Source organism: Rhinoraja longicauda, chromosome 23 (genome assembly GCF_053455715.1).
Source record: "Rhinoraja longicauda isolate Sanriku21f chromosome 23, sRhiLon1.1, whole genome shotgun sequence".
Lineage (NCBI taxonomy): Eukaryota > Metazoa > Chordata > Chondrichthyes > Rajiformes > Arhynchobatidae > Rhinoraja > Rhinoraja longicauda.
Genome location: NC_135975.1, coordinates 16,628,214 through 16,652,072, shown reverse-complemented (window position 1 = coordinate 16,652,072; position 23,859 = coordinate 16,628,214). Strand labels below are relative to the sequence as shown.

General features: G+C 43.5%; 1 protein-coding gene across 3 annotated transcripts in view; it reads left to right on the top strand.

Moving 5' to 3' along the window:
* Window positions 1-3,918: 3,918 nt before the first annotated feature.
* Window positions 3,919-23,859, top strand: part of LOC144604905 (voltage-dependent calcium channel subunit alpha-2/delta-1-like) — a 497,845-nt gene continuing 477,904 nt past the window's right edge. For all 3 annotated transcript variants that reach the window (XM_078419763.1, XM_078419762.1, XM_078419764.1), the window contains exon 1: window positions 3,919-4,664. In XM_078419763.1, the coding sequence (XP_078275889.1) occupies window positions 4,567-4,664 (98 nt within the window). In that variant the 5' untranslated portion in view covers window positions 3,919-4,566. The remainder of the gene's footprint in view (window positions 4,665-23,859) is intronic.

The window sequence follows — 23,859 nt, the reverse complement described above, 5'->3', positions numbered from 1 at the left end:
CATACAGGTATGTAGGTTAATTGGATTGGTATAATTGTAAATTGTCCCCAGTGTTTGTAGGATAGTGTTAATGTGCGGCAATCGCTGGTTGGCGTGGACTCAGTGAGCCAAAGGGCCTGCTTCCGTGCTGTATCTCTACACTAAACTAAAAATCTTATTGTAAATGGTCTTCCCAGCTAGAATTCTTAAGATCCTGTAACTCCAAAGCTGCTCTGTGCAATTTTTGCTTTGCTTTTGGGCAGTGTGCGTGAGGTGTAAGTAATAGGCTTCCAATAGCCACTGTCTGTGGTATGTCTAATGACTACCCAGCCCTCCGGTTGAAGAATGTGCAGAAGCCTGCAAACAATAACCGCCAGGTTGAAGAACAGCTTCTTCCCTGCAATCATCAGGCCCTTGAACACCACTCAACACACATCTCGACAGCCGTGAACGTCTATGGCTATTGTCTTTGGTGGCACTATGAACTTTAGTTTATTGAACAATCATGGTTACCTGCTATTACGGTTATTAATTTATTGTATGTTTTGATTATTATGCATATTGATACAAGGGCCTGTTCAGCTGCGGCAAGCGAGAATTTAATTGTTCTTTTGTCATACATTTGACAATCAAACACTTTTGACTAGTTAGAAACATCCTAAGCATATATAAACGCATGGTTGGGAAGAAGATTGAACTTATTTTGCCTTCCATCACAGTGAGGAATGTGGGGGAGTCGCTGTGGTGGATGTTCATGTTAAACGTATAAGATTATTAAGGGGTTGGACACATTAGAGGCAGGCAACATGTTCCCAATGTTGGGGGAGTCCAGAACAAGGGGCCACAGTTTAAGAATAAGGGGTAGGCCATTTAGAACGGAGTTGAGGAAAAGCTTTTTCATTCAGAGAGTTGTGAATCTGTGGAATTCTCTGCCTCAGAAGGCAGTGGAGGCCAATTCTCTGAATGCATTCAAGAGAGAGCTAGATAGAGCTCTTAAGGATAGTGGAGTCAGGGGGTATGGGGAGAAGGCAGGAACGGGGTACTGATTGAGAATGATCAGCCATGATCACATTGAATGGTGGTGCTGGCTCGAAGGGCCGAACGGCCTACTCCTGCACCTATTGTCTATAAACATTTATTTGGGTGTCTTGTTGCTCTTTATTGGTATGACTGCCTGGCAATCTGAATTTCACTACCTTAATTGGTACATGTGACAATAAACAAACCTTGAACCTTAATATATTTGAAAAGGCTTGCTGTTGAGACTTTTCTTGCACAAATTGTTATCCTTTTATCTTTGCTCCACCATGGTTTATTTTCTTTAATGGTTGATGAAGTGGAGTCAACGCTATGGTTAAAAAAAAATCAGTAGAAATGAGGTGCAGCAATTGGATCACAGCAATAAATGACTGGACTCGGTAACATTTTTGGGTTTCATGGCTCTGATGAGTTTCAATTTTCACTCAGTGGCTGTAACCTTTTCTCAGCTGTTCACAGATCTAATTAATTCAACACCTTAATGGTCTTAATATTTTCAGGCTCTTGTTCGAATATGTTCTCAGCCTCGATGTACTTCTGTTTAGTGACGCCATCCTGAACTGGACATGCCTTCCCATGATGAAGCAGTTTTTCAGCAGTATTTATGCCTTGATTGTTAATTTTTACCTTAATTTTGAAATGGCTTTTTATCACCATTATTTAAAATGCGATCCTTGCCTTGGTCACTCTCCTCGATGTGATGCAACCACTTTACTGCTAGGTTACCGTTATTCTGTCTTGCTTTACTTTGTTTAGCCCTGCATCAAGAGAGTAGATGGCCTTGCTTTCTACAAGTGAAATGCCTTGCTGCGCTGATTGACCTACTTGTGCTGTATGAGTCCCAGTGCATTGGGAGCTGCTTTTTCATTAGATCATAAAGTAATAGGAGTAGAATTAGGCCATTTGGCCCATCAAGTCTACTCCACCATTCAATTATAGCCGATCTATTTCTCCCTCCTGCCTTCTCCCCATTACCCCTGATACCCTTACTAATCAAGAATCTATCCTTAAATATATCCACTGACGTGGCCTTCACAGCCTTCCATTTATCCTCCACACCTGCTTTTCTCACCACTCACATGACCCCAACTCATCATCATAGTTCCCACTCCTGCTACCTGACATGGTGTTTCCACTTGCATTCTGTGCCAGATAAGATTACTTGGCATTTGTCGATGCCATTTCCACAAATGTCAGTTTTCATGCCTGTTAGATGTGGCACGGAGGGTAAATTTGACAGGATGCTCTGGGAGGTGGGGGCAGTGATTTTATTGCCAATGTATAGAATGTGCGCACAAACTCTAAAGACCAGTAATCCATAGGGCAGTGTAGAGTATTGCCAATGTATAGAATGTGCGCACAAACTCTAAAGACCAGTAATCCATAGGGCAGTGTAGAGTATTGCCAATGTATAGAATGTGTGCACAAACTCTAAAGACCAGTAATCCATAGAGCAGACCACACAAATAAATTTACTGAGTCACATTGCGTGGAACATGGCCCTTCGGCCCACCAAACCCATGTTAACCATCCAGTACCCTTTTATAACAATCCCATTTTATTCCCCTTGCATTCCTCCACCTCCCCTCAGTTTCCACCGCCCACCTGCACACGAGGGCCAATTTATATTGGGCAGGAAACAAATGAACCGGACCATCGAGAAGAGACCCACACAGTCACAAAGAGAGCGTGCAAACCCCACACAGAGAGCACCAGAGGTCAGGATTCACGCCAACAGCCCCACTAGTGCGTGGCGTGTGTTTATTCCAAAGTCCTTCAGAAGCTGCCCCCCCCCGGAACTTTCTACACACCTTGTTGCAATCCTGAGAGCAGTTAGTCATAGAAACTAGGTGCAGGAGTAGGCCATTCAGCCCTTCGAGCCTGCACCGCCATTCAATATGATCATGGCTGATCATCCAGCTCAGTAACCTGTACCTGCCTTCTCTCCATACCCCCTGATCCCTTTAGCCACAAGGGCCACATCTAACTCCCTCTTAAATATAGCCAATGAACTGACCTCAACTACCTTCTGTGGCAGAGAATTCCACAGACTCGCCACTCTCTGTGTGAAGAAATGTTTTCTCATCTCGGTCCTAGTCATATGATGAAACCCATGAGAGCAACAATAATTGTTCACTATCAATAGAAACATAGAAAATAGGTGCAGGAGTAGGCCATTCGGCCCTTCGAGCCTGCACCGCCATTCAATATGATCATGGCTGATCATCCAGCTCAGTAGCCTGTACCTGCCTTCTCTCCATACCCCCTGATCCCTTTAGCAAAAAGGGCCACATCTAACTCCCTCTTAAATATAGCCAATGGACTGGCCTCAACTACCTTCTGTGGCAGAGAATTCCACAGACTCACCACTCTCTGTGTGAAGAAATGTTTTCTCATCTCGGTCCTAAAAGACTTCCCCCTTATCCTTAAGCTGTGACCCCTGGTTCTGGACTCCCCCAACATCGGGAACAATCTTCCCGCATCTAGCCTCTCCAACCCCTTAAGAATTTTATATGTTTCTATAAGATCCCCCCTCAGTCTTCTAAATTCCAGCGAGTACAAGCCCATATATATGTACAATGCTGCACATATTGCTAAAAGTTAGCCTTTGGAAGTGGGTTTTATTCCGCAGTTGCACATGTCAGACTGGGAGATGGCTCTATCAAAGAACCAACTGCTGCCATGTGGCTGGGGTGTAATTTGCCGTTACTCTGCACAATAACAGGGTTGGACAAACTCCCCAGGGCTGTTGTGTGCAGCCTGTGGTTGGCTGGTCGGTCGGTCGGTCGTGCATTTGGATCCGTTGACTATAAGGAATAATTTGTTGGTTCGTTGTTCCCCCCCCCCCCCCCCCTCCCCCCTCTCTCTCTCTCTCTGTGTGTGTGTGTGTGTGTGTGTGTGTGTGTGTGTGTGTAGAGATCAGGATGACTGTCAAGAGGAGAGAGCCTGGGAGGAAGAGGCGCAGCGATGAACCCGCCTAATGAGTGTTTGCGAGGCGTTACTCCGGGACGCAGCAGCAGCTCGCTGCTCCTCTAACAGCGCCGATATAAGCCAGGGGCTTGGCTGCGATGTTTGTGTGACAGCGATCAGCCGCTGGCTCCCCGACAGCACACGGAGCAGAGAGAGAGAGAGAGAGAGAGAGAGTATTCCTGGTCTTCCTTGTATGGAAACTGGTGCGGGACCGAGACAGACAGAGACGGGGATCGAGCAGCCGGGTGACACTGGGCGGCTGTAGCGTGGAACCACTGGCTGCCGGCGACACCCAGGCCAAACCCTCCAACCCAGGAGACAACAACAACAACAACAACAACAACAACAAAACTCAGCTCTTGTGGAGATCGAACCGGGTCTGATGGCGGCTCCTCACATCACCTGCTAATGTGATAGTTTGAGATTACTACTGCTGGAACCTCCTCCTCTCCCCCCCCCCCCCTCCTCCTCTCTCCCTGTTACCAACTTGGGGCAGATTGATTGATTGATTTTAGGGGGGGATTTATACATTCCTCCCCACCTCGCACTTTTGTTTGTGAGATACATTGACGGTAGAAGATGGCTACATCCAGGAGCTCAGCCTGCCTAATAGCAGTCATACAGTTGTGCCTGATGTTATCTTGCACATCACAAGAGAGCTTTCCACCGGCGAACGAGTAAGTAACAACAACCCCCGTGTGTTGCTTGTCCTTGTGACTGACTGACTGTGTCTGGTGCCCGCTGTGTTGTGTCCGGCGCTCGCTGAGAGATTGTTACATCAGGGCTTCACTGTAGCTCGCTGTGTGCGTCTCGCTGATTCAAAAAAACAAAATGCATTAGAAGCGAGGCTGGGGGGGAAAAAACCCAACCTTGGGATGTGTTTGCAATCTGGTCACCGGGTCACTGACCTAGAGATGTGTTTAGCACGCTTAAAGAAACGCCCCTCTTTTGGCTGACCCTGAATATGTTGAGTGTGTGCACATAAATTATACGCCCAAACACTTCCATTGATCAGTAAAGACACATCCAACAAAGTTTAGCGTCGCTTAGAGACCGATATTTATCCAACGCAAGGTTGTGAGTGATTCCGAGCGAGCTACCATGTTTTATGGAAGGATGGGTTTGTAAATCAGAATTTAAGGAAGCATTCCCAATCTCGTTGTACCCCTGTACAATGACAATAAAGATATATTGTATTGTATTGCATTGCATTATGTTGACAGAAACTTGTTGCAGAAGTTGAGAAGGAGCACGTTGGTAGTTGATGGGAGGAAAGGTTTGCATTTGCTAGCGTCACTGAGATTGATGCTGTCAGCTTTTACTCATGGACACTTACCGAGCTGCGTGCAGTCTGTGTGAAGGGTTTGCTTGCCACATTTTCCTTCTGTTTATAAACACAAGGTGCAATTAGCCCACTGCGCTGAAATGCACCGTGGCATCACTTGCTTGCCATGTGAAAGCACTGAGAAGAACATTGACATCCTCCTCTTTACCGCCCCTGCACATTCTAGCAGAAAGCGATAAGTCTGCTCAGTTACTTTCCCCACAGGGAATCTAGAAGAGCACATATGTTACACACAAAATGCTGGAGTAACTCTGGGTCAGGCAGCATCTCTGGAGAGAAGCAATAGGTGATGCTTTGTGTCGAGACCCGTCAGATGGAGAGTCAGTGGAAAGGGAAATGAGAGGTGCAAGATGGTGAGATAGAGAGATATGAGATACAGAGCATAAATGTTCGTTGGTCCAGAATTGGGCAATTAGCTGGGATTTTCGGGATGACTGGATTGGAGGGAGTGATTTTGTAATATTCGGTGGCATAAGATAATCTAGTGACGACTGTGGGTGATTATGATCTCTCCCCTCCAATTAATGAACTTTGTTCCTTCAGAAAACATGGTTAACCTTTACGAAGGAGGAAGCAAAAGCAATTTTAAGGCATTAACCGTAATTAGATGCTGTCAAAGAAGAGCACGCTTCTGCTTGGATGGCACGCTGTAGCAGGGCCATGCTGTTTCTGTAATATAACCCCAGGTTATTTGAATTGAGAATGTGACATTATTTTCACTTCAGTGAAAGACCCAGCAGGGTCCTTCTCTCTTTAAACAGAGTAATCCTTGTGCAGCACAACTGTGGAGAAAGGTTGTTCTGCAGGTGTGTGCAGTTGCTGGTGTAATCATTTGATTGGGAACAAAATAGAGCAAATGGATGACTCTATGGCTGCGTTTTGTGTTGCTATGAAGCTTACCCTGTCAAGCAATTTGGGCTGATCTGTTTTCCTCTCGAGATCTGAAGCATTTATTAAAACATCTTTTGGGTTTGGTGCAGGCAATGAGAACCTATAAAGGGAGAAGCCACTGATGGAAAGGCTTGGATTAGAATCATAAATTAGAGCTAGTTACCTTGATGTTGTTATGAGCAGAGCATAACTTTTTTAAATTGGTGAAACATTAAGACAGACTACCAGTGTCTGCTTATGATGCTCAGGCACCTGTGACAGATGCTGGTGTTCCGATGTATTGCCTTCATTATAGTTCTGTTGTTCTGTTTGATGCTGCTGGTGAAGATTTGATGATAGCTATCCCTTGGCATTGTCATTCAAAGAAACGAGTCCAGTCTTCTCCGCCTGCATTATTGGTCCACTGGGATGGATGGTGACCTGTTCTTCAGCCTCTGGTTCTGGAAGGATCATAGTAAGCCACTAGGAGGCGTGTGAGAGCAGTGCTCTGTGTCTTGGCCAGTAGGTTGTTATAAAAATATATAAATTGTGCAGCTCAAAGTTGACTGTATTCCCTGGTGACCATTGGTTATTGGAAGGCCAAAGAATAAATACCATACAAGTTCCGACCCTACAGAATTTAAGCTGAAGGAATCGTGTCGAGCTATTTGTGGCAAAACTACAGCGGAGCCCTGATTAGGCTGCTGCGGTGTTGATGAAGCCGGCCAGACCACATGCAGTGCCTGTCTGGCAACTGGTACTGAAGTCGGCATGCAATCCCAGAGGTGGCACAGGGCCGTTGTACCTGTTGTAGGATGATCTTCCCTCACAGGTCAGCATTGACACAGATGTTACAGAGCACATCGTGTCAGCCCCTGAATTGTCATCCAAATCTCACGGTCAGTGACTTGAGCAACAGGTCTTCGCCAGAGAAGTACAGGGTTTGGACGTGTAGTTTCATGGCATCTAATGGCCCTTTCAGGCAGGTGGGCCTTGGCTCTGAGAACAAGTGGCTCCTACTGTGGTGGTAGCCCCGGGAAGATTGGGATTGAGCAGTTCAATGTAAATTATTTGAGCTGGACGACCCATGGTTAAAGTCCAATTTTTATTCCATTCTTTTGGGGGTGGTTTTTTGCCAACTATTTGTCACTTTCAACACTGGCATCTGGCCACATTTTATGGTTAGGTTATCTCAGTTTTAGGTTTGTAGTTTGGACGGCCCTTTCTGCATTGCACTTTCCGCCTAGATGGTGTAAGGTTGTAACTAGCCACGTCGTCACAGATGCCTGGAATTTTTAGTGCGTGGAGGAATGGGGCCAACTTTCAGTCACTCTTCATCTGCAGTAGTATATTTTTAAATCTGTTAGCTAGTGCATGTGCTTAGATTTATATTTTAGGAAGAATTTGCTTGCCAAGCCAGAGTTGCCTAAATAAAGAAGTGGAGAATTTCTCCGCTGTCCCAGCAATCAGTGGCATTGTCCAGAACAGCGACATTAACTCTTGAAGTACCAAATCAACCCCAGCTTCCGAGCTCACTTCATTTGGAGCGTCAGTGTGATAACATTTGCTGTACTTTCTTCACTGAGTGGAGATTCGGGATAAAATTCCACTGCAGAAACAAGAGCGTACAAATTTAAGATGCACTCTATTTCAGGTCTGCAGAAGTGCTTTACTGATAGAAGTGTTACTTTTCAGATGAGATACCGAACTCGGGCTCTCTAACATAGATGTCAATGATCTCGGGGCTCTTTCAAGATCATGAGAATTATCCTTGAGCAATATTAAGTCAACATTACTAAAGAATAATTCACTCTATGTGAATTAGATGCATTTACGTCTTTACAAAAATAACTTTCAGAAGTGCTTTATTGGCTGTAAAGCGATTTAGAATTCCTGAAAGGGATGTGGGAGGTGTTATTTAAATGCAGTTTCCTCATTCTTCATTTTATTTATGATAAACTTGGAAAGATAATGCACCTATTTCTTGCTCCATTATTTTAAACACTTTAGTTTAGAGATACAACATTGAAACAGGCTCTTCGGCCCACCTAGTCCAAGTCGATCACCTGTTCACACCCGTTCTATGTCCTACACACCAGGGGCAATTTACAGAAGCCAATTAACCTACAAACATGCTCGTCTTCAGGATGTGGGAGAAAACCGGAGCACCCGAAGGAAAACCACGCAGTCACAGGGAGAACATGCAGACTCCACACAGACAGCACCCGAAGATCATAGAAACATAGAAAATAGATGCAGGAGTAGGCCATTTGGCCCTTTGGGCCAACACTGCCATTCAATATGATTTTGGTTGATCATCCAAAATCAGTACCCCATTCTGGCTTTGTCCCCATATCCCTTGATTCCCTTAGCCCTAAGAGTTAAATCTAACTCTCTTGAAAACATCCAGTGAATTAGCCTCCACTACCTTCTGTGGCAGAGAATTCCACAGATTCACAACTGTCTGGGTGAAAACGTTTTTCCTTGTCTCAGTTCTAAATGGCCTACCCCTTATTCTTAAACTGTGACCCCTGGTTCTGGACTCCCCCAACATCGGGACCATTTTTCCTACATCTGCCCTGTCCAATCCTCTAAGAATTTAATATGATTCTATAAGATCCCCTCTCATCCTAAATTTTAGCAAATACAAGCCCAGTCGACCCATTCTTTCATCGTACGTCAGTTCCGCCATCCCGGGTATGAACCAGGTGAATTTACGCTGCACTCCCTCAATAGCAATAATGTCCTTCCTCAAATTAGGAGACCAAAATTGCACACAATACTCCAGGTGCGGTCTTGCCACAACTGCAGTAGGACTCCTTGCTCAAACTCAAATCCTTTCGCAATGAAGGCCAACATGCCATTGGTTTTCTTCACTGCCTGCTGTACCTGCATGCTTACTTTCAGCGACTGATGTACAAGCACAGCTTTCCTGTTCTTGTCACCAAAGTGGATAACCTCACATTTATCCACATTATACTGCATCTGCCATGCTTCTGCCCACTCACCCAACCTATCCGTCACCCTGCAGCCTCTTAGCATCCTCCTCACAGCTCACACTGCCATCCAGCTTTGTGCCATCCGCAAACTTAGAGATGTTACATTTAACTCCCTCGTCTAAATCGTTAATATATATTGTAAACAGCTGGGGTCCCAGCACCAAGCCTTGCGGCACCCCACTAGTCACTGCCTGCTATTCTGAAAAGAACCCGTTAATTCCTACTCTTTGCTTCCTGTCTGCCAACCAATTCTCTATCCATGTCAATACCCTACCCCCAATACCATGTGCTCTAATTTTGCATGCTAATTTCTTGTGTGGGACCTTATCAAAGGCTTTTTGAAAGTCCAGATACACCACATCCACTGGCCCTGCTTTATCCATTTTACTTGTTACATCCTCAAAAAATTCCAAAAGATTAGGCAAGCATGATTTCCCCTTCATAAATCCATGCTGACTTTAACCGATCCCGTCACTGCTTTCCAAATGCTCTGCTATGGCATCTTTAATATTCGACTCCAGTATCTTCCCCACTACCGATGTAAGGCTAACTGGTCTACAATTCCCCATTTTCTCTCTCCCTCCTTTCTCAAAAAGTGGTTACTTTGGCTACCCTCCAGTCCACAGGAACTGATGCAGAGCCGAGAGAACATTGGGGAATGGTCACCAATGCATCCACGATTTCCAGGGCCACCTCCTTGAGTACTCTGGGATGCAGACCATCAGGCCCTGGTGATTTATCTGCCTTCAGACCCAACACCATTTTCTGACCAATATCCAAATCAAATGTCTGATCCAGGAGAATTGTCACAGATGGGAATGTGGCATCTAATATTGCTGGGTATCTTGGGATATCTTTGTTTTTATAATTTTTTAGAAACGTGAGTACAGTAGCTAATTTTGAGACTACTTTTAATACTGACAAGGAGATAGATATATTTGGTTTTATTTGAGTTTACAATCAATTCCCCGCATCAGTGCCTCCCAGTATCTGTGGCAGGTCAGCCTAGCTTGAAGTAAATGCTGACCATTTCCTCTCGCCCACCCCTCGTACCTCCATCACTATCCCCAGTGTCCTGTCATGCCACCTTCTATACCAGTGGTTTTGATGTGTCTCTCTGGTCGGTTAAGGATTCCTCCGATCTTTGTTGACAACGACATTCCCACCACTGATTCTATTTTCCGCACTTGTACACTCATTGCCTCCTCTACCTCCCGGAGTTATGCCGAGAGGAAAGCCATCAATATTAATGCCAAATAACATTTTTGTTTTGACAGTAAAGGGAGTACAATTGGGTGCAGTAGCAACAAGGGGATCGATGACAGCATATGTCACTTTAATGTCACAGCTGCACTATAGGGGGGTGTTGGTGACCCAGCTTGAGAATTGTAAATCACAAAGCCAGAGGGACTAGAAGGGGGCTGTTCTCACAAAGGGCAAAGGATTAAAATACATTTTGTTCAAAAGTGTGGCAGACATGCAAGATGCGGTTCAAGTAAGTGGTCATTAAAAAAAAAGCATTTGGATAACATCTGTATACGGATAAGTGAGGAGTAAATGGATATAAACAGACACTCGTGGCCAATTGCTCACAGTTAGATGGTTGACATGTGCTCCAGCCATGGGTTACCTTGTCCATGATGTGCCATTGGGTTGAGCTGAATGATTTGGTTGTACATTTGTGTAGCAAGGAACAGCAGATGCTGATTTACACTGAAGATAAACACAAAATGCTGGAGTAAAACAGTGGGTCAAACAGCATCTCTGGAGAAAAGGAAAAGGTGACGTTTCGGGTTGAGACTGTCTACTCAGAAGTCCAAAGAAAAGCAAAATAAACAAAAAGCAGAAGATGACAGACGTTGAGACTGAGACTCGGGGGAGAGGGAAATTAGAAGTATAAAATGAATGAAAGGTATGAAAAGAACAAATCAAAGCCAACATCGACGATCAAGGAAATGTGGAGCCCACAATGGTCTATTGGTGGCTGTGGAAAAGGTGATACCGAGGGGATACGAACAGTGAAACTAAATAGGATGACAGTAAAACTAGTAGGATGACTTGGGTGGGGAGGGATAGGGAGAGAGGGAATGCAAGGGTTACTTGAAATTGGAGAAATCAATATTAATTCCGCTGGGTTGTAAGCTGCCCAAAGAAAATATGAGCTGCTGTTCCTCCCAATTTGCATTTGGTCTCTCTCTGACAGTGGAATAAATTGTTGTACATTTGGTTGGCCTCACAAAGTTTGTTTCACAACATGCAGTGGCTGGTGACGACATATTTCATAGTTTTTTACGCCTACCAGAAAGCTAACAAAATCTGTTTAGCCGTTTCACAAAAGCAAACAATTTATAAATACATGACTGTTTGTTGCACTGAAAGTCCAATCGACTTGTGAAACTTCAGATGAGATATTCCCCTAATTCCATCACTTGTACTCTAAAAGACATAGGGATTTTCCTGCCACAGCTCAAGAGACAGTGGATAAATCAGTTGGCAACTTCAAAAGACGGCCCAGCCTCAGCAGATTAGAAAACAGTAAATATACCTGATGTTCAGGAAAGGAGGAAGAGAAGAAACAGAGAACGGTCGGCCAATTAGTCTCATCAGTTCTCAGGAAAATGTTGGGAGTATAGAATTAAGGAAAAGCATCACAAAGTTTTATAAAATAAATATTGTGCTTAACAATTGTGTTTAACGATGTTTGTAGACATGACAAACAGGGTAGATAAAGGAGAGCCAACAGACATTAATGCAAAGAATTGGCAATGGAATGCAGATCGATTAAATGGGTGGGTAAGGATGTAAACGATTGTAATGCGGGAAAATGTGCCGTTATTCACTTTGATAGAATAAAAAGAAGAAAAAATCTACAGAAATTCGATTGATTTGCATCTTTTTATTGTATGTTTTAACACTTTGTTCCAGCTCTTTTGGAAAAATGTTCAAGTATTCTTGCATTTGTTTGCATTTTTGCAGAAGATTTTGAGTATATTGTGGACATTGATGGTTACTACCTGTGAGTGAACTTATTATTGAGATATTAGAAGATTATTCAGATTAGTTTATTGTCATACACAACAGATGCAATGAAATTCCATGTTCACATGATGCCCACAGAGTAAACAGGATGGATCCAATAATGATAAATACAGCAATAAATATGAAGAGTGCAAAACAGCAGAATGGTGCAAGATTGTAGTGTAAACTTGAGCAGTGGAAAATAATATTAAAGTATAATAACAAGATAAACAGTGAAGTAAAGTGAACAATCAGGCTATGTTCTTTGTTATCCATTCAATGTGTGACACAAAATGCTGGAGTAACTCAGCGGGTCTGGAGAAAAGGAGTAGGTGACATTTTGGGTCTGACCCCTTCAGATTGCTTTGTGTGACACTCTTACAGTCAGCTGCTGCTGTGCACAGAAGCACTCTCCACCCACTGCCCATTCCAGCATTCCTTGATTTATCTTTTTCTTCCTGCCTTCCATGCTCAATCCTCTTTTCAGTGCTCTTCACTTCATCATTCATCCCTTTATCACACCTTTGTGATAGATTTGGTCGAACTCCCAAAATTTATTGGTCGCTTTGATCTTTACCTCAATTTTCATATGTGAAATCAAATTTGGGAAGTGGAGTGCAAGAACACTCCTGCCACAGAGGATGAAGTTCTATCTATTTCCCTGCCTCTGTCCTTATCATTAATCTTCCCCTAAGCTCGTACCTCCCCTCCCATTTTATTTGAGTCTTAAAATTTATTTGATCTGCAACTTCTAGTTTTGGTGAAAGGCCATCAACCTGAAAAGTCACCTCCATTTCTCACTTCATAACTGCTGCCTGACTGGCTGAGTACATCTGGCTTTTTCTTTCATTTCTGTTTGACCTGTCTCTGAAGTTGATCTTGTGTTAATGTGGTTGACTGAACTGCCCTTTGCATTGAGCAAGGAAGCTTTCCAGCTGTTTAAAATTATGATCTGCTGAATGGCGGGACACTGTCTACTCAGAAGACCAAAGAAAAGCAAAATGAACAAAAAGCAGAAAATGTCAGATGTTGGAAATCTGAAATGAAAACTCGCACCTCTGGTAATACTCAGCAGGTTAGACAGTGTCTGTGGAGAAAGAAAGGGAGTTAATATTTGGATCAGTAAGTTTTCATCAGAATTGTTCTAATGCCGTTGATAAGCCCTATAGACTGAATGAGGATGAAATAGACAATAGGTGCAGGAGTAGGCCATTCGGCCCTTCGAGCCAGCACCACCATTCAATGTGATCATGGTTCATCATTCTCAATCAGTACCCCGTTCCTGCCTTCTCCCCATACCCCCTGATCCGCTATCCTTAAAAGCTCTATCTAGCTCTCTCTTGAAAGCATCTAGAGAATAGGCCTCCACTGCCTTCTGAGGCAGAGAATTCCACAGATTTACAACTCTCTGACTGAAAATGTTTTTTCCTCATGTCTGTTCTAAATGGCCTACCCCTTATTCTTAAACTGTGGCCCCTGGTTCTGGACTCCCCTAACATTGGGAACATGTTTCCTGCCTCCAAGGTGTCCAATCCCTTAACAATCTTATACGTTTTGATAAGATCCCCTCTCATCCTTCTAAATTCCAGTGTATACAAGCCTAGTCGCTCCAGTCTTTCAACATACGGCAGTCCCGACATTCCGGGAATTAACCTAGTGATCCTACGCTGCATGCCCTCAATAGCAAGAATATCCTTCCTCAAATTTGGAGTTCAAAACTGCAAAAGAGAGACTCCAAGAACTGCAGATGCTAGGATCTTAAGCAAAACACAAAGCCCTGGAGGAACTCAGTGGGTCAGGCAGCATCTGCAGAGGAAGTGGACAGACGACATAACATGTCTGAGCCCTTCTTCAATCTCAAGAAGGATCCCGACCCGAAACTCTGGCCATTTCCTCCACAGATGCTGCCTGACCAGCTGTGTTCATCCTGCATTTTGTGTTTTGATGAAGTATTTGAGGGCTGTGATCTTTGTTGTACATTTGAGGTTGGGTAGGCCCAATGCTTGCACTGCTTTAAATGTGCTCCACAATCTGCCTGCCAGGCTAGGATTTAACTGGATCTGAAACTGAACAAACCCTCTGTGGTCTGGCCACTGTCTAACTTGCCTTCCTGCGATAGCTGTGAGCTGAAGAACCAAGTGCTGGTGAATAATGCAGCTTTAAAATCAGGGGGTAATTGGTGTTACAGTCCTCCCATTTGATAATAGTCTGCAGTATATAATAGCAGCTTCAGACTGTATCACTTTCTGGTTATTATAGTGTGTGAAGCAGACTTCTTATCAATCTACAACTGAGAATGTAACCTCCTCCCCAAGATTTAACATTTAAATGATATGATCTTTAGAGTAGTTCTTCCCTTCAAGGTCCCTTACTTCCTCTCCTGGTGCACGATAGGCTTTTGGTCCATGAGCTTTGTCTACACATCCGTCTTTGTACTTATGTGTTCTGCTTTGGTGGCAGGAATCATGTGAAGATTATGCAAAGTCAGTTGATTTCCACGCAGTTTGAGCCACATCCTGAGGAGGGACTATGAACGTCACTTGCTGGCATAATGTTCCTGTAGAGAATGCTGGATACTTTCTGAAGTGCATCTGTAGAAGTTTGTCTAAGTATTCCGTGACATACCAAACCTCTAAACTTCTAAGAAATTAGAGACATTGCGGCACCTTCTTTGTGATTACATCTTTTTCCGGGCCCAGGACACGCCATTTGAGAGGATGTAGTTGAGGCAGATACTATCAAGAAACATTTAAACAGGTACATGGATAGAATACGATTAGAAGGCTGGGGCCCATATGCAGGCAGGTGGGCTGAGGGTAGATGGGGCATTTTGGTTGGTGATGGTCTATGACTCTCTAACTCAACGTTAACGCTCAGGAATTTGAAGCTGCTAACTATCTTCACTGTTGGTCTACCAATGGAAACTGGCATGTGGTCTCCTTTCTCGTCAACGTTTAGTTCCTAGGTTTTGCTGACTCTCAGTATTGTCAAAATGTTTTCAGTTAAGTCAAAACATTATTTAGTTTTCTCAAAAGAAGTGCTGGGACAGGCCATTCAGACCTTCAAGACAATGAAACTTGGTAATCTGTTTAGTTTATTTTAGAAACGGGTCCTTCGACCCACCGGGTCTGCACCACCCAGCTATTCCCCCCCACATTAACATTACCCTACACACATTAGGGACAATTTACACTTCTACTAAGCCAATTAACCTACAGACCTGTACGTCTTTGGAGTGTGGTGGGGGGGGAACCGAAAATCTCCCAAAGAAACCAAAGAAAACCCACGCGGTCACGGGGAGAACGTACAAACTCCATACGGACGGCACCCGTAGTCAGGATCGAACCCGGGTTTCTGGTGCTGCAAGTGGTGTAAGGCAGCAACTCTACTGCTGTGCAACCCTCCCATTTACTTGCCTTGTTTCCACAACCTTTTGAACTTTTGCCTGATCGAAATGTAACATCTTATTTTTAATTGAACTAGCTTCGTTAAATGGGTTTCAGATTTCCATCTTGTACCTGAGGTAGTTTTTGAATGGCTTAGCTCTAATATGCCCTCCTTGACCTGAATCCCTACTAAACGGTGCTCTTTTTTTCTGAATTGGATCAGTTAATTTCATAAATAAAGTTAATCCGCAGTACTCCAGATAATTCAAGCCTCATGCTCACAGTATGGTAATATATAACAAATTAACCTGATTCAAATTGTATGGCTGAGGACAACTCCTGTGAATAATAGCTAAAAGATTATAGCCAAAAGATGTTGTTCAAATGGAAAGAGTGTAGGGAAGATTTAGGAGGATGTTGCCAGGACTTGAGGACTTGAGCTTCAGGGAGAGGTTGGGTAGGCTAGGACTATATCCCTTGAAGAGCAGGAAGGATGAGGAGAAATCTTGTAGAGGTGTATAAGATCATATTGGGAATAGATAGTGTAAATGCAGTGTCTTTTACTCAGAGTTTCATCAAGAACCAGGAGACTTCGATTTCAGGTGAGAGGGGAAAGATTTAATAGGAATCTGAATGGTATCTTTTTCACCCAGAGGGTGGTGGGCACATGGAACAAGGTGCCAGAGGAGGTAGTTGTGGCAAGAACCTGTACTACTACTACAACAACATTTAAAAGACATATAGACAGGTACGTAGATAGGAAAAGTTTAGAGGGATATCGGCCAAATGCGGGCATGTGAGACTAGTGTAGATGGGGCATCTTTGTCAGCTTGGGCAAGTTGGGCCAGAGGTCCTTTTTCTGTGCTGCATGAATCTGACTCTTAACATTAAAAATAACGCCAATAGCTTTAACAGTAAACTAATCTGCTAACACCATGAAGCCTTTCCGGTCCCTAAAAGACATGAGTCATGAGCATGATGCAGTGCTTGCTATGCCTGGAAGAATATGGCTACAACATCGCCAAGATGAGCTTGACCATATGCAGGACAAAGCATTCTGCAGAACAGGCACCGCACCCACCACACTTGCCATTCTTTCACTCCACCACAGGAGCACCCTTCCTCAATGTGCACCATTTACAAAATGCACTGCAGTTACTTGTTTCAGTTTCGCCAACAACACCATCCTCTACCATCAGCAAGGAAAGGCGGTCTAGACGCATGGGAACAATGTTCTCTGCACAGTCACAAAGCTTCATGACTTGGAAATACATTGCCATTTCTTCATTGTCGTTGGATCTTGATCAACGATAGGATCTTGATTAGGTAACTTCACCTGACAACCGGCAGCAATGCTAGAAGACGCCTCATCAGCACCATCCCAGAGTGCAGTTAAGAACAGGTTCTAGGTGCTGACCTTGCCAGTAACGCTGATATCCTTAAATTTTGAACTATAGATTTTAGACTTAGAGGGGGGGAAACCGGCCCTTTGGCCCACCCAGTCCACACCGACCAACGGTGTACACTAGTACTATCCTACACACTCAGGCCAATTTACAATTTGCCAATTAAGCCAATTAACCTAACAAGCCTGTACGTCTTTGGAGTGTGGGAGGAAACTCGTGCGGTCACAGGGAGAACATACAAACTCCATGGAGACAGCACCCGTAATCGGGATTGAAACTGGTTCTCTGGCACTTTAGGCAGCAATTCTACCGCTGTGCTGCCCCAAAACAATAAAATAAAAGTATGCCAAAACCAAATATTTGCTTACACATTACATTGATGCATTGAATAGTTAAGGTTTCAAGGGTGATTGTTGTGGCAAGATTACTGCATATTTTGCAAATTAATGGCCTATTCAATCAATTTTTGAGGGCTCTGTTTATGGTCCTGGAGTTTTGTATGTCATTGTCATGATCGATAGCAACAGACCTAGAGTCATCATGAATTTGTATATCTCGATCTGTCGGGATTTTTCTATATCCCTTTAAATGACTTAGCTACAGTATGTCTTTACTTTGTGCTGCCTCCTTTTCAAATGCTCCCCTTATGAGCAGAATTAGGCCATATGGCCCATCAAGTCTACTCCGCCATTCAATCATGGCTGATCTATCTCTTTCCCCCCCCCCCCCCCCCTAATCCCATTCTCCTGCCTTCTCCCCATAACCCCTGACTCCTGTTGTATCACTTTTCAACACAGATTTGTTACACTCATTACATAAAAATATCATCTCTGGCAAAGTTAACAATTCTGGAATCTCCTATTCAGAATGCTTGTGATGATCACTCCATCAGTCTGAAGAAGGGTCTCGACCCGAAACGTCACCCATTCCTTCTCTCCTGAGATGCTGCCTGACCTGCTGAGTTACTCCAACATTTTGTGAATAAATACCTTCGATTTGTACCAGCATCTGCAGTTATTTTCTTATACTCCATTTCAAGGTCAGTTTTTGTTACATGTACCAATTAAGGTACAGTGAAATTTGAGTTGCCATACTAAGTGAGAAGCAACAAGACACACAACCACATAAAAGTTAACATATACATCCACCACAGTGGATTCCACATTTCTAACCTTCATGAAACCTTTTGTTATTCATTTCTATTCATTTTATTTTGCTGCAGTGATAATTGTGATGATTCCCTGGGTGTAGACTTCCAGCAGGTTGATCTGCTGAGTTGGTTCCAACAGGGAGGAAGACGGGGTGAAATTTGTCACAGATGTTGTAGATTGACATTTCAATCGTTTCTGAATCGGAACAGGTTCCTGGGGGGTATAGTGCTGTTAATAGACCGTGCTCCACTGGCCTGCTGATATTCCATGTCGCAATCCCAGCAACACAATGTCACTGGTCCACTGTAAGGAATGGAGATTGAGTGACTGTTAGAGCTGGTATTTAAAACTAAGACTTCTGTTCCAGGAGCCGGATGTAATTTTGCCGGGACTGAAGGGACTTGCTAATATGACGGCTTGAAACATCATAAGTGATTGATTGTAATGGGATTAGGCTCACAAAGGTGGATACTGCCGATGATATTCCAAATGTAGATTCTTCGCTTAACCCCGAATAAAGAATTACAGAATTAATTGTGCATATATCTTCAGAAAATCGTTGAGGTTTTTGAACATTGTGTTGGGTTGAGTACAAAATGTTTTTCTGGGGGGAAGGGAGGGGGGAAACAGAGTCTTCATCCTATTTATCCAAGGGGAGAATCCTGCCCTGGTTGGCAGTGTTACATCCCTGTTCTTTCCAATCTCTCTGTTGTACTGATATTCTATTTTTTGTTTCATCTTTGCTTTGGTATTGATTTAGTTGTGGGGTGCTGGTGACTGCATGGGGAAGTGTGAGCTGTCAGAATGTGCAAGTTTTATGTCGAATGTGCAGAAACTGAGGCGGTTTGAATAATTTATACACAATTAGAAATATAATGAATTAATCAACCCAGTGGCAGGAGTATAAGCAGAATAACAGATGCTGCACATAAATCATAAGAAATAAGTAGATTTTTGAAAATTCAATGTATTGATTCTCAGATAGTCTCTGAAGCTGTGACAAAGCAGGCTTGCCCTACGCTCATGAAAATGTGCTGCAAATAACAGGTTCCTGCCCAATGACACTGGGTGAACAGAAAGATGTGACTGTGGTTTATCCGTTCGCTAAATGTATTAAGATTCATTATTTTATTGACATCCAGAATACTTTTTTTTTTAAAAACAATGATGATGACTTTCTTAAAAAGCAAAGATGGCTTGGAGTTTTGATATTTCAAATCACTTTAGATGTGATTGAGGAGAGTTGAAAAGTATTTCTGTCCTGGACCTCCCCCATTACTGGAGTGAGGGCACATGCAAACTAGAGGAACAGCACCTCACATTACACTTGGGTAGCTTTCAATCCAATGGTATGAACATTGAATTCTCCAATTTTAGGTAAATACTAGAACAGGGTAGACCCAAAGCTCTCCTGCATTGGTGTAGCACTCCCCCCCCCTCACCCCAACTCACCCACTCCATCCCCCCTCAACCCCCCCTTATCACCTCTCTTCCCCTCACCCCCCACTCTTAGGGGCTCTCCAGCACTCCCCCCCAACTCGATGGCTCGGCAGCAGCGGCAGCTTGACGGCAACGGCTGTTGTTTTGAGCAGAAAGATGGGCACTTCCCGCCCCCCAACCCATTGGCCACCACTCCCATCACGGGCAGGTCCCACCCCCGGCGACCATCTTGTGCACCCGCCCCCCCTCATTGGCTGCCAGTCCCATCACTCGGGTGGGTCCCATTGTGACGACAAACGCGGCTGATGGCTATATATATATATATATATATATATGTTGAGTTGTGGGGAAGAAGAGGGATATATATATATCCCTCTTCTTTCCCACAACTCAACCTATATATATAATCCCGACAGATCAAGATATACAATGGGACCCGCCTGATATATATTCCTCTTCTTCCCCACAACTCAACCTTCCCCTACCCTGCTCCCTCCTCCACTGTGCCCCTCCTGGACTTGCATCTATTTCTCCCCTCCCCCATCTTCCAGCGTCATTCTGTCCTCTAGCTTCATAATTTGTAACTCTTCAATCCTTTTGTGTCACACCTTCTGACTTTGCATCTCTGGTCTTTGTCCACCCTGTCAAACCCCATCACTTAATACCGGCTGGGCTTTGTCCCCCCCCCTTTCCAGTTTTCTTCTCTTCCTCCACCCCCCTCCCTCCACTGCAACCTGTCTGAAGAAGGGTCCTGAACCGAAATGCCACCTTTTTTTGTCCTCCAGAGAAGTTGCCTGACCTGCTGAGTTACTCCAGCGCTTTTTATTTGTAAATTGGCATCTGCATTTCCTTGTTTCTAGCATTTAATATGACCAGGCTGTGGGAATTATAATGCAATGACATACTGAATTTAATTAGAGACTATGGAAAGGTTTGAAAAATAGTAGCACAGGTGATAGAGCATCTGTCTCACAGTGCCGGAGATCCGGGTTCGATCCTGAGACCTCGAGTGCTGCCTATTTGGGTCATCTCTGGGTACTCCGCCTTCCTTCCATGTCCCAAAGAGGTACGGGTTTGTGGGTTCATTACCTTATGTAAATTGTCGTAAATGCGTGGGGAGTGGATGAGAAAGTGGAATAACATAGAGGTATAAACAAGTAATTGATGGTCGGCATGGATTTGATGGGATATGAGGTAGCTGCAGGCAATAAGCTACACAAGTCAGCAGGAGTGAGTTGAGTTGAAAATTACAATTAAAACACAAAGTACTAAATTGCTGGAACTAAAAATGGTACCTTGGGATCCAGGCACAGTGGGTGATGTGCATATGCCACATTGGAATTGTGTTGTCTGCTGTATTACATGGGGCTCCTCTGCAGGGTCAGTGGAAAATGTTTGAAGCTAATGCTGGGACACTGCATGCTGACGAGGTAGCCTGAATGTGTTGAGAGGGAAAGGTAGATCAGCCATGATTTAATGGCAGAGTAAACTTGATGTGCTGAATGGTCTAATTCTGCTCCTATAACTAATGAAGTCAGGTGCTTGTGCAAAAGTGACTTGTGTTTGACCACCTAGACACTGTAAATGAATGTTCATGTTCTTGGCTTCAGCGAGCTCTCAGCAACCACAGGGAGCTCTACCAAACCTGAAGTGAGCGGTTTAAGTTCCCTTACTGCAATAATTGTTAATATGCTCTGTTGGACTTTATCACAATGTTTAATGGTGCCTAATTCGGGTTATATCCAGTTTCTTGGCCCCTGAGCTATAATTTGTGTTGTCAATCCAGAAGGTAATAATGTGCAATGAAAAAGGTAATTGTTCACAGTTCTGTTCACACTGTAATCAAGTTATTAATTTCTGATCATTGATAGTTGTGGAAGTACAAAGGGTGTAATAAGAAAGCCATTAATATGATGAATAATAAGCTTCATATTGTTCTGAAAGGAGCAGCTTTCAAATTATTTGTCTGCATTTCGATTAATTTAATAGAATTGCTGCTTTGGGTGCTCAGCCCCGTGTCCTCTGCTCCTGCACAGAGATGTGTCTAAGGCAAATTGAGGAGGATTACCAACTAGAAACCCGTATCTTATAGAGACTTATAAACTGGAAAGCTAGATGCAGGAAAAATGTTCCCAATGTTGTGGGAGTCCAGAACCAGGGGCCACAGTCTACGAATAAAGGGGATGCCATTTAATACTGAAGTGAGAAGAAACTTTTTCACCCAGAGAGTTGTGAATTTGTGGAATTCTCTGCCAGAGAAGGCAGTGGAGGCCAATTCACTGGATGAATTTAAAAGAGAGTTAGATAGAGCTCTATGGGCTAGTGGAATCAAGGGATTTGGGGAGAAGGCAGGCACCGGTTACTGATTGTGGATGATCAGCCATGATCACAATGAATGGCAGTGCTGGTTCGAAGGGCCAAATGGCCTCCTCCTGCACCTATTTTCTATGTTTAATGTTATGCAACAAAGCCAGGCTACAGAGCAGAGGGCATAGCATTATTCATTAGTTCAGGCCTTGGTGTCAGGGGTATACCTGAAAGTCTAAATATGTGTTTCGAATTAGGTGAATTCTGTGACATTTAATAATCTTTGCACAGCTTTGACCCGGTTTCATATTCCAAAGCAGATCTACTCTACCCTGTTGTTTGTGTGTGTGTGTACAAGCTTTCATATGGGCAACAATATGAAAGTTACACTGACTCGGGAGAGTGTGGAGTGAATCGAATTCTGAGTGTAAATTATGTGAGACTCCCCTTGAAGTCCGAGCTGACACCTTTTGGACTTTGTGCTTTATATCTGCAGCCTTCGAGGAAAGACCCATTGGACCTCCAGGAAGTTCTGGAAATTCATTTCTAAACTATTTTACAATGGTAGAGTCTACTATTTGACACAACTATCTATTTGCACTTCTGCACTGTCAATGTTGAAAAGTAATTTTGTCATGCCTATAATACAGCTATTTTCTTTACTCTTACTCTTGGATGTAATATCCTTATCTACAAAAACTAACTAACCAAGGTGGTGCAATGGTAGAGTTGCTGCCTTAAGGCCCTTGCAGTGCCAACGTCTCGGGTTCGATCCCGACTGCGGGTGCTGTCTGTACGGAGTTTGTACGTTCTCCCTGTGACCACATGGGTTTTCTCTGAGATCTTCGGTTTCCTCCCACACTCCAAAGACGTACAGGTATGTTGGTTAATTGGCTTGGTATAAATGTAAATTGTCCCGAGGATGGTGTTAATGTGCGGGGATCGCTGGTCGGTGCGGACTCGGTGGGCCGAAGGGCCTGTTTCCGAAACTAAACTGTTTAAAAAAAAATTTTTTTAAAAAAAAAGCTAAAGGAAACCATTAGGAGTTCTCTTCGTCTGGGCATGGGTCTGGCCTAGTCTTAGGCTGCCTAATTTCTGAGTTTGCAGGGCATGAATTTAGATCCTGGTCCAAGCCTGGCTATCCTGCAGATACCCCAGTGTCGTACGGAAGCAGTGTGGCACCCATGCAGAGCTCAGCTTTCGGGGTTACCCCAAACTGAACCCCCATTATTTTCTCTCTCCGGTGGATCAAAAAGGTGCCACCATTTTGAGATTGACACAAAATCGTGCCAATTTGTGTCTATCTTTGGTAAAATCCAGCATCTGCAGTTCCATGTTATCTTCACTTTGAGAGTGTATCCAAAATTGTTTCTTTAAACAATACTTTGTGGAAACTACTCGGGAGCAGGCTATTTTGGATCTGTTATTTTGTAATGAGACAAGATGAATTAATTTCCCCATTTTCCTTGTGACAAAGATGGAGGGAACTTTGGCTCATTGTATCGATGCCAGCTCACAGAGAAATCCCATTACCCCACTGATTTCCTGTGGAATCATCTCTCCCCGCATTCCCATCCACTCGTAAATCTCAGCAAAGGTATGCTCCCGTGAGAAAGAAATGCCCTGAAGTGTGATGAGCAACATGGTTAATCAAGGAAGCTACGGATGGTATCAAATTGAAAGAAAAAGCTTCCAATATTGTGAAGATAAAGAGCAGGATAGAGGATTGGGTACCTTTATTAATTTTTTTTTTTTAAACAGCCAAAAAACATAGAGAAGATTGAATATGAGAGTAAACTAGTAAATAATAGAAAAGCAATGAGTTTCTATGGGCATATATAAAAAGGAGGGAAATATTTAAAGAAAATGTTGGTTCTTGAACATAAAATTGGAAAATTGATGGTGGATATGGAGAAATAGCAGATAATCTAATCATTTTTATATTAGACT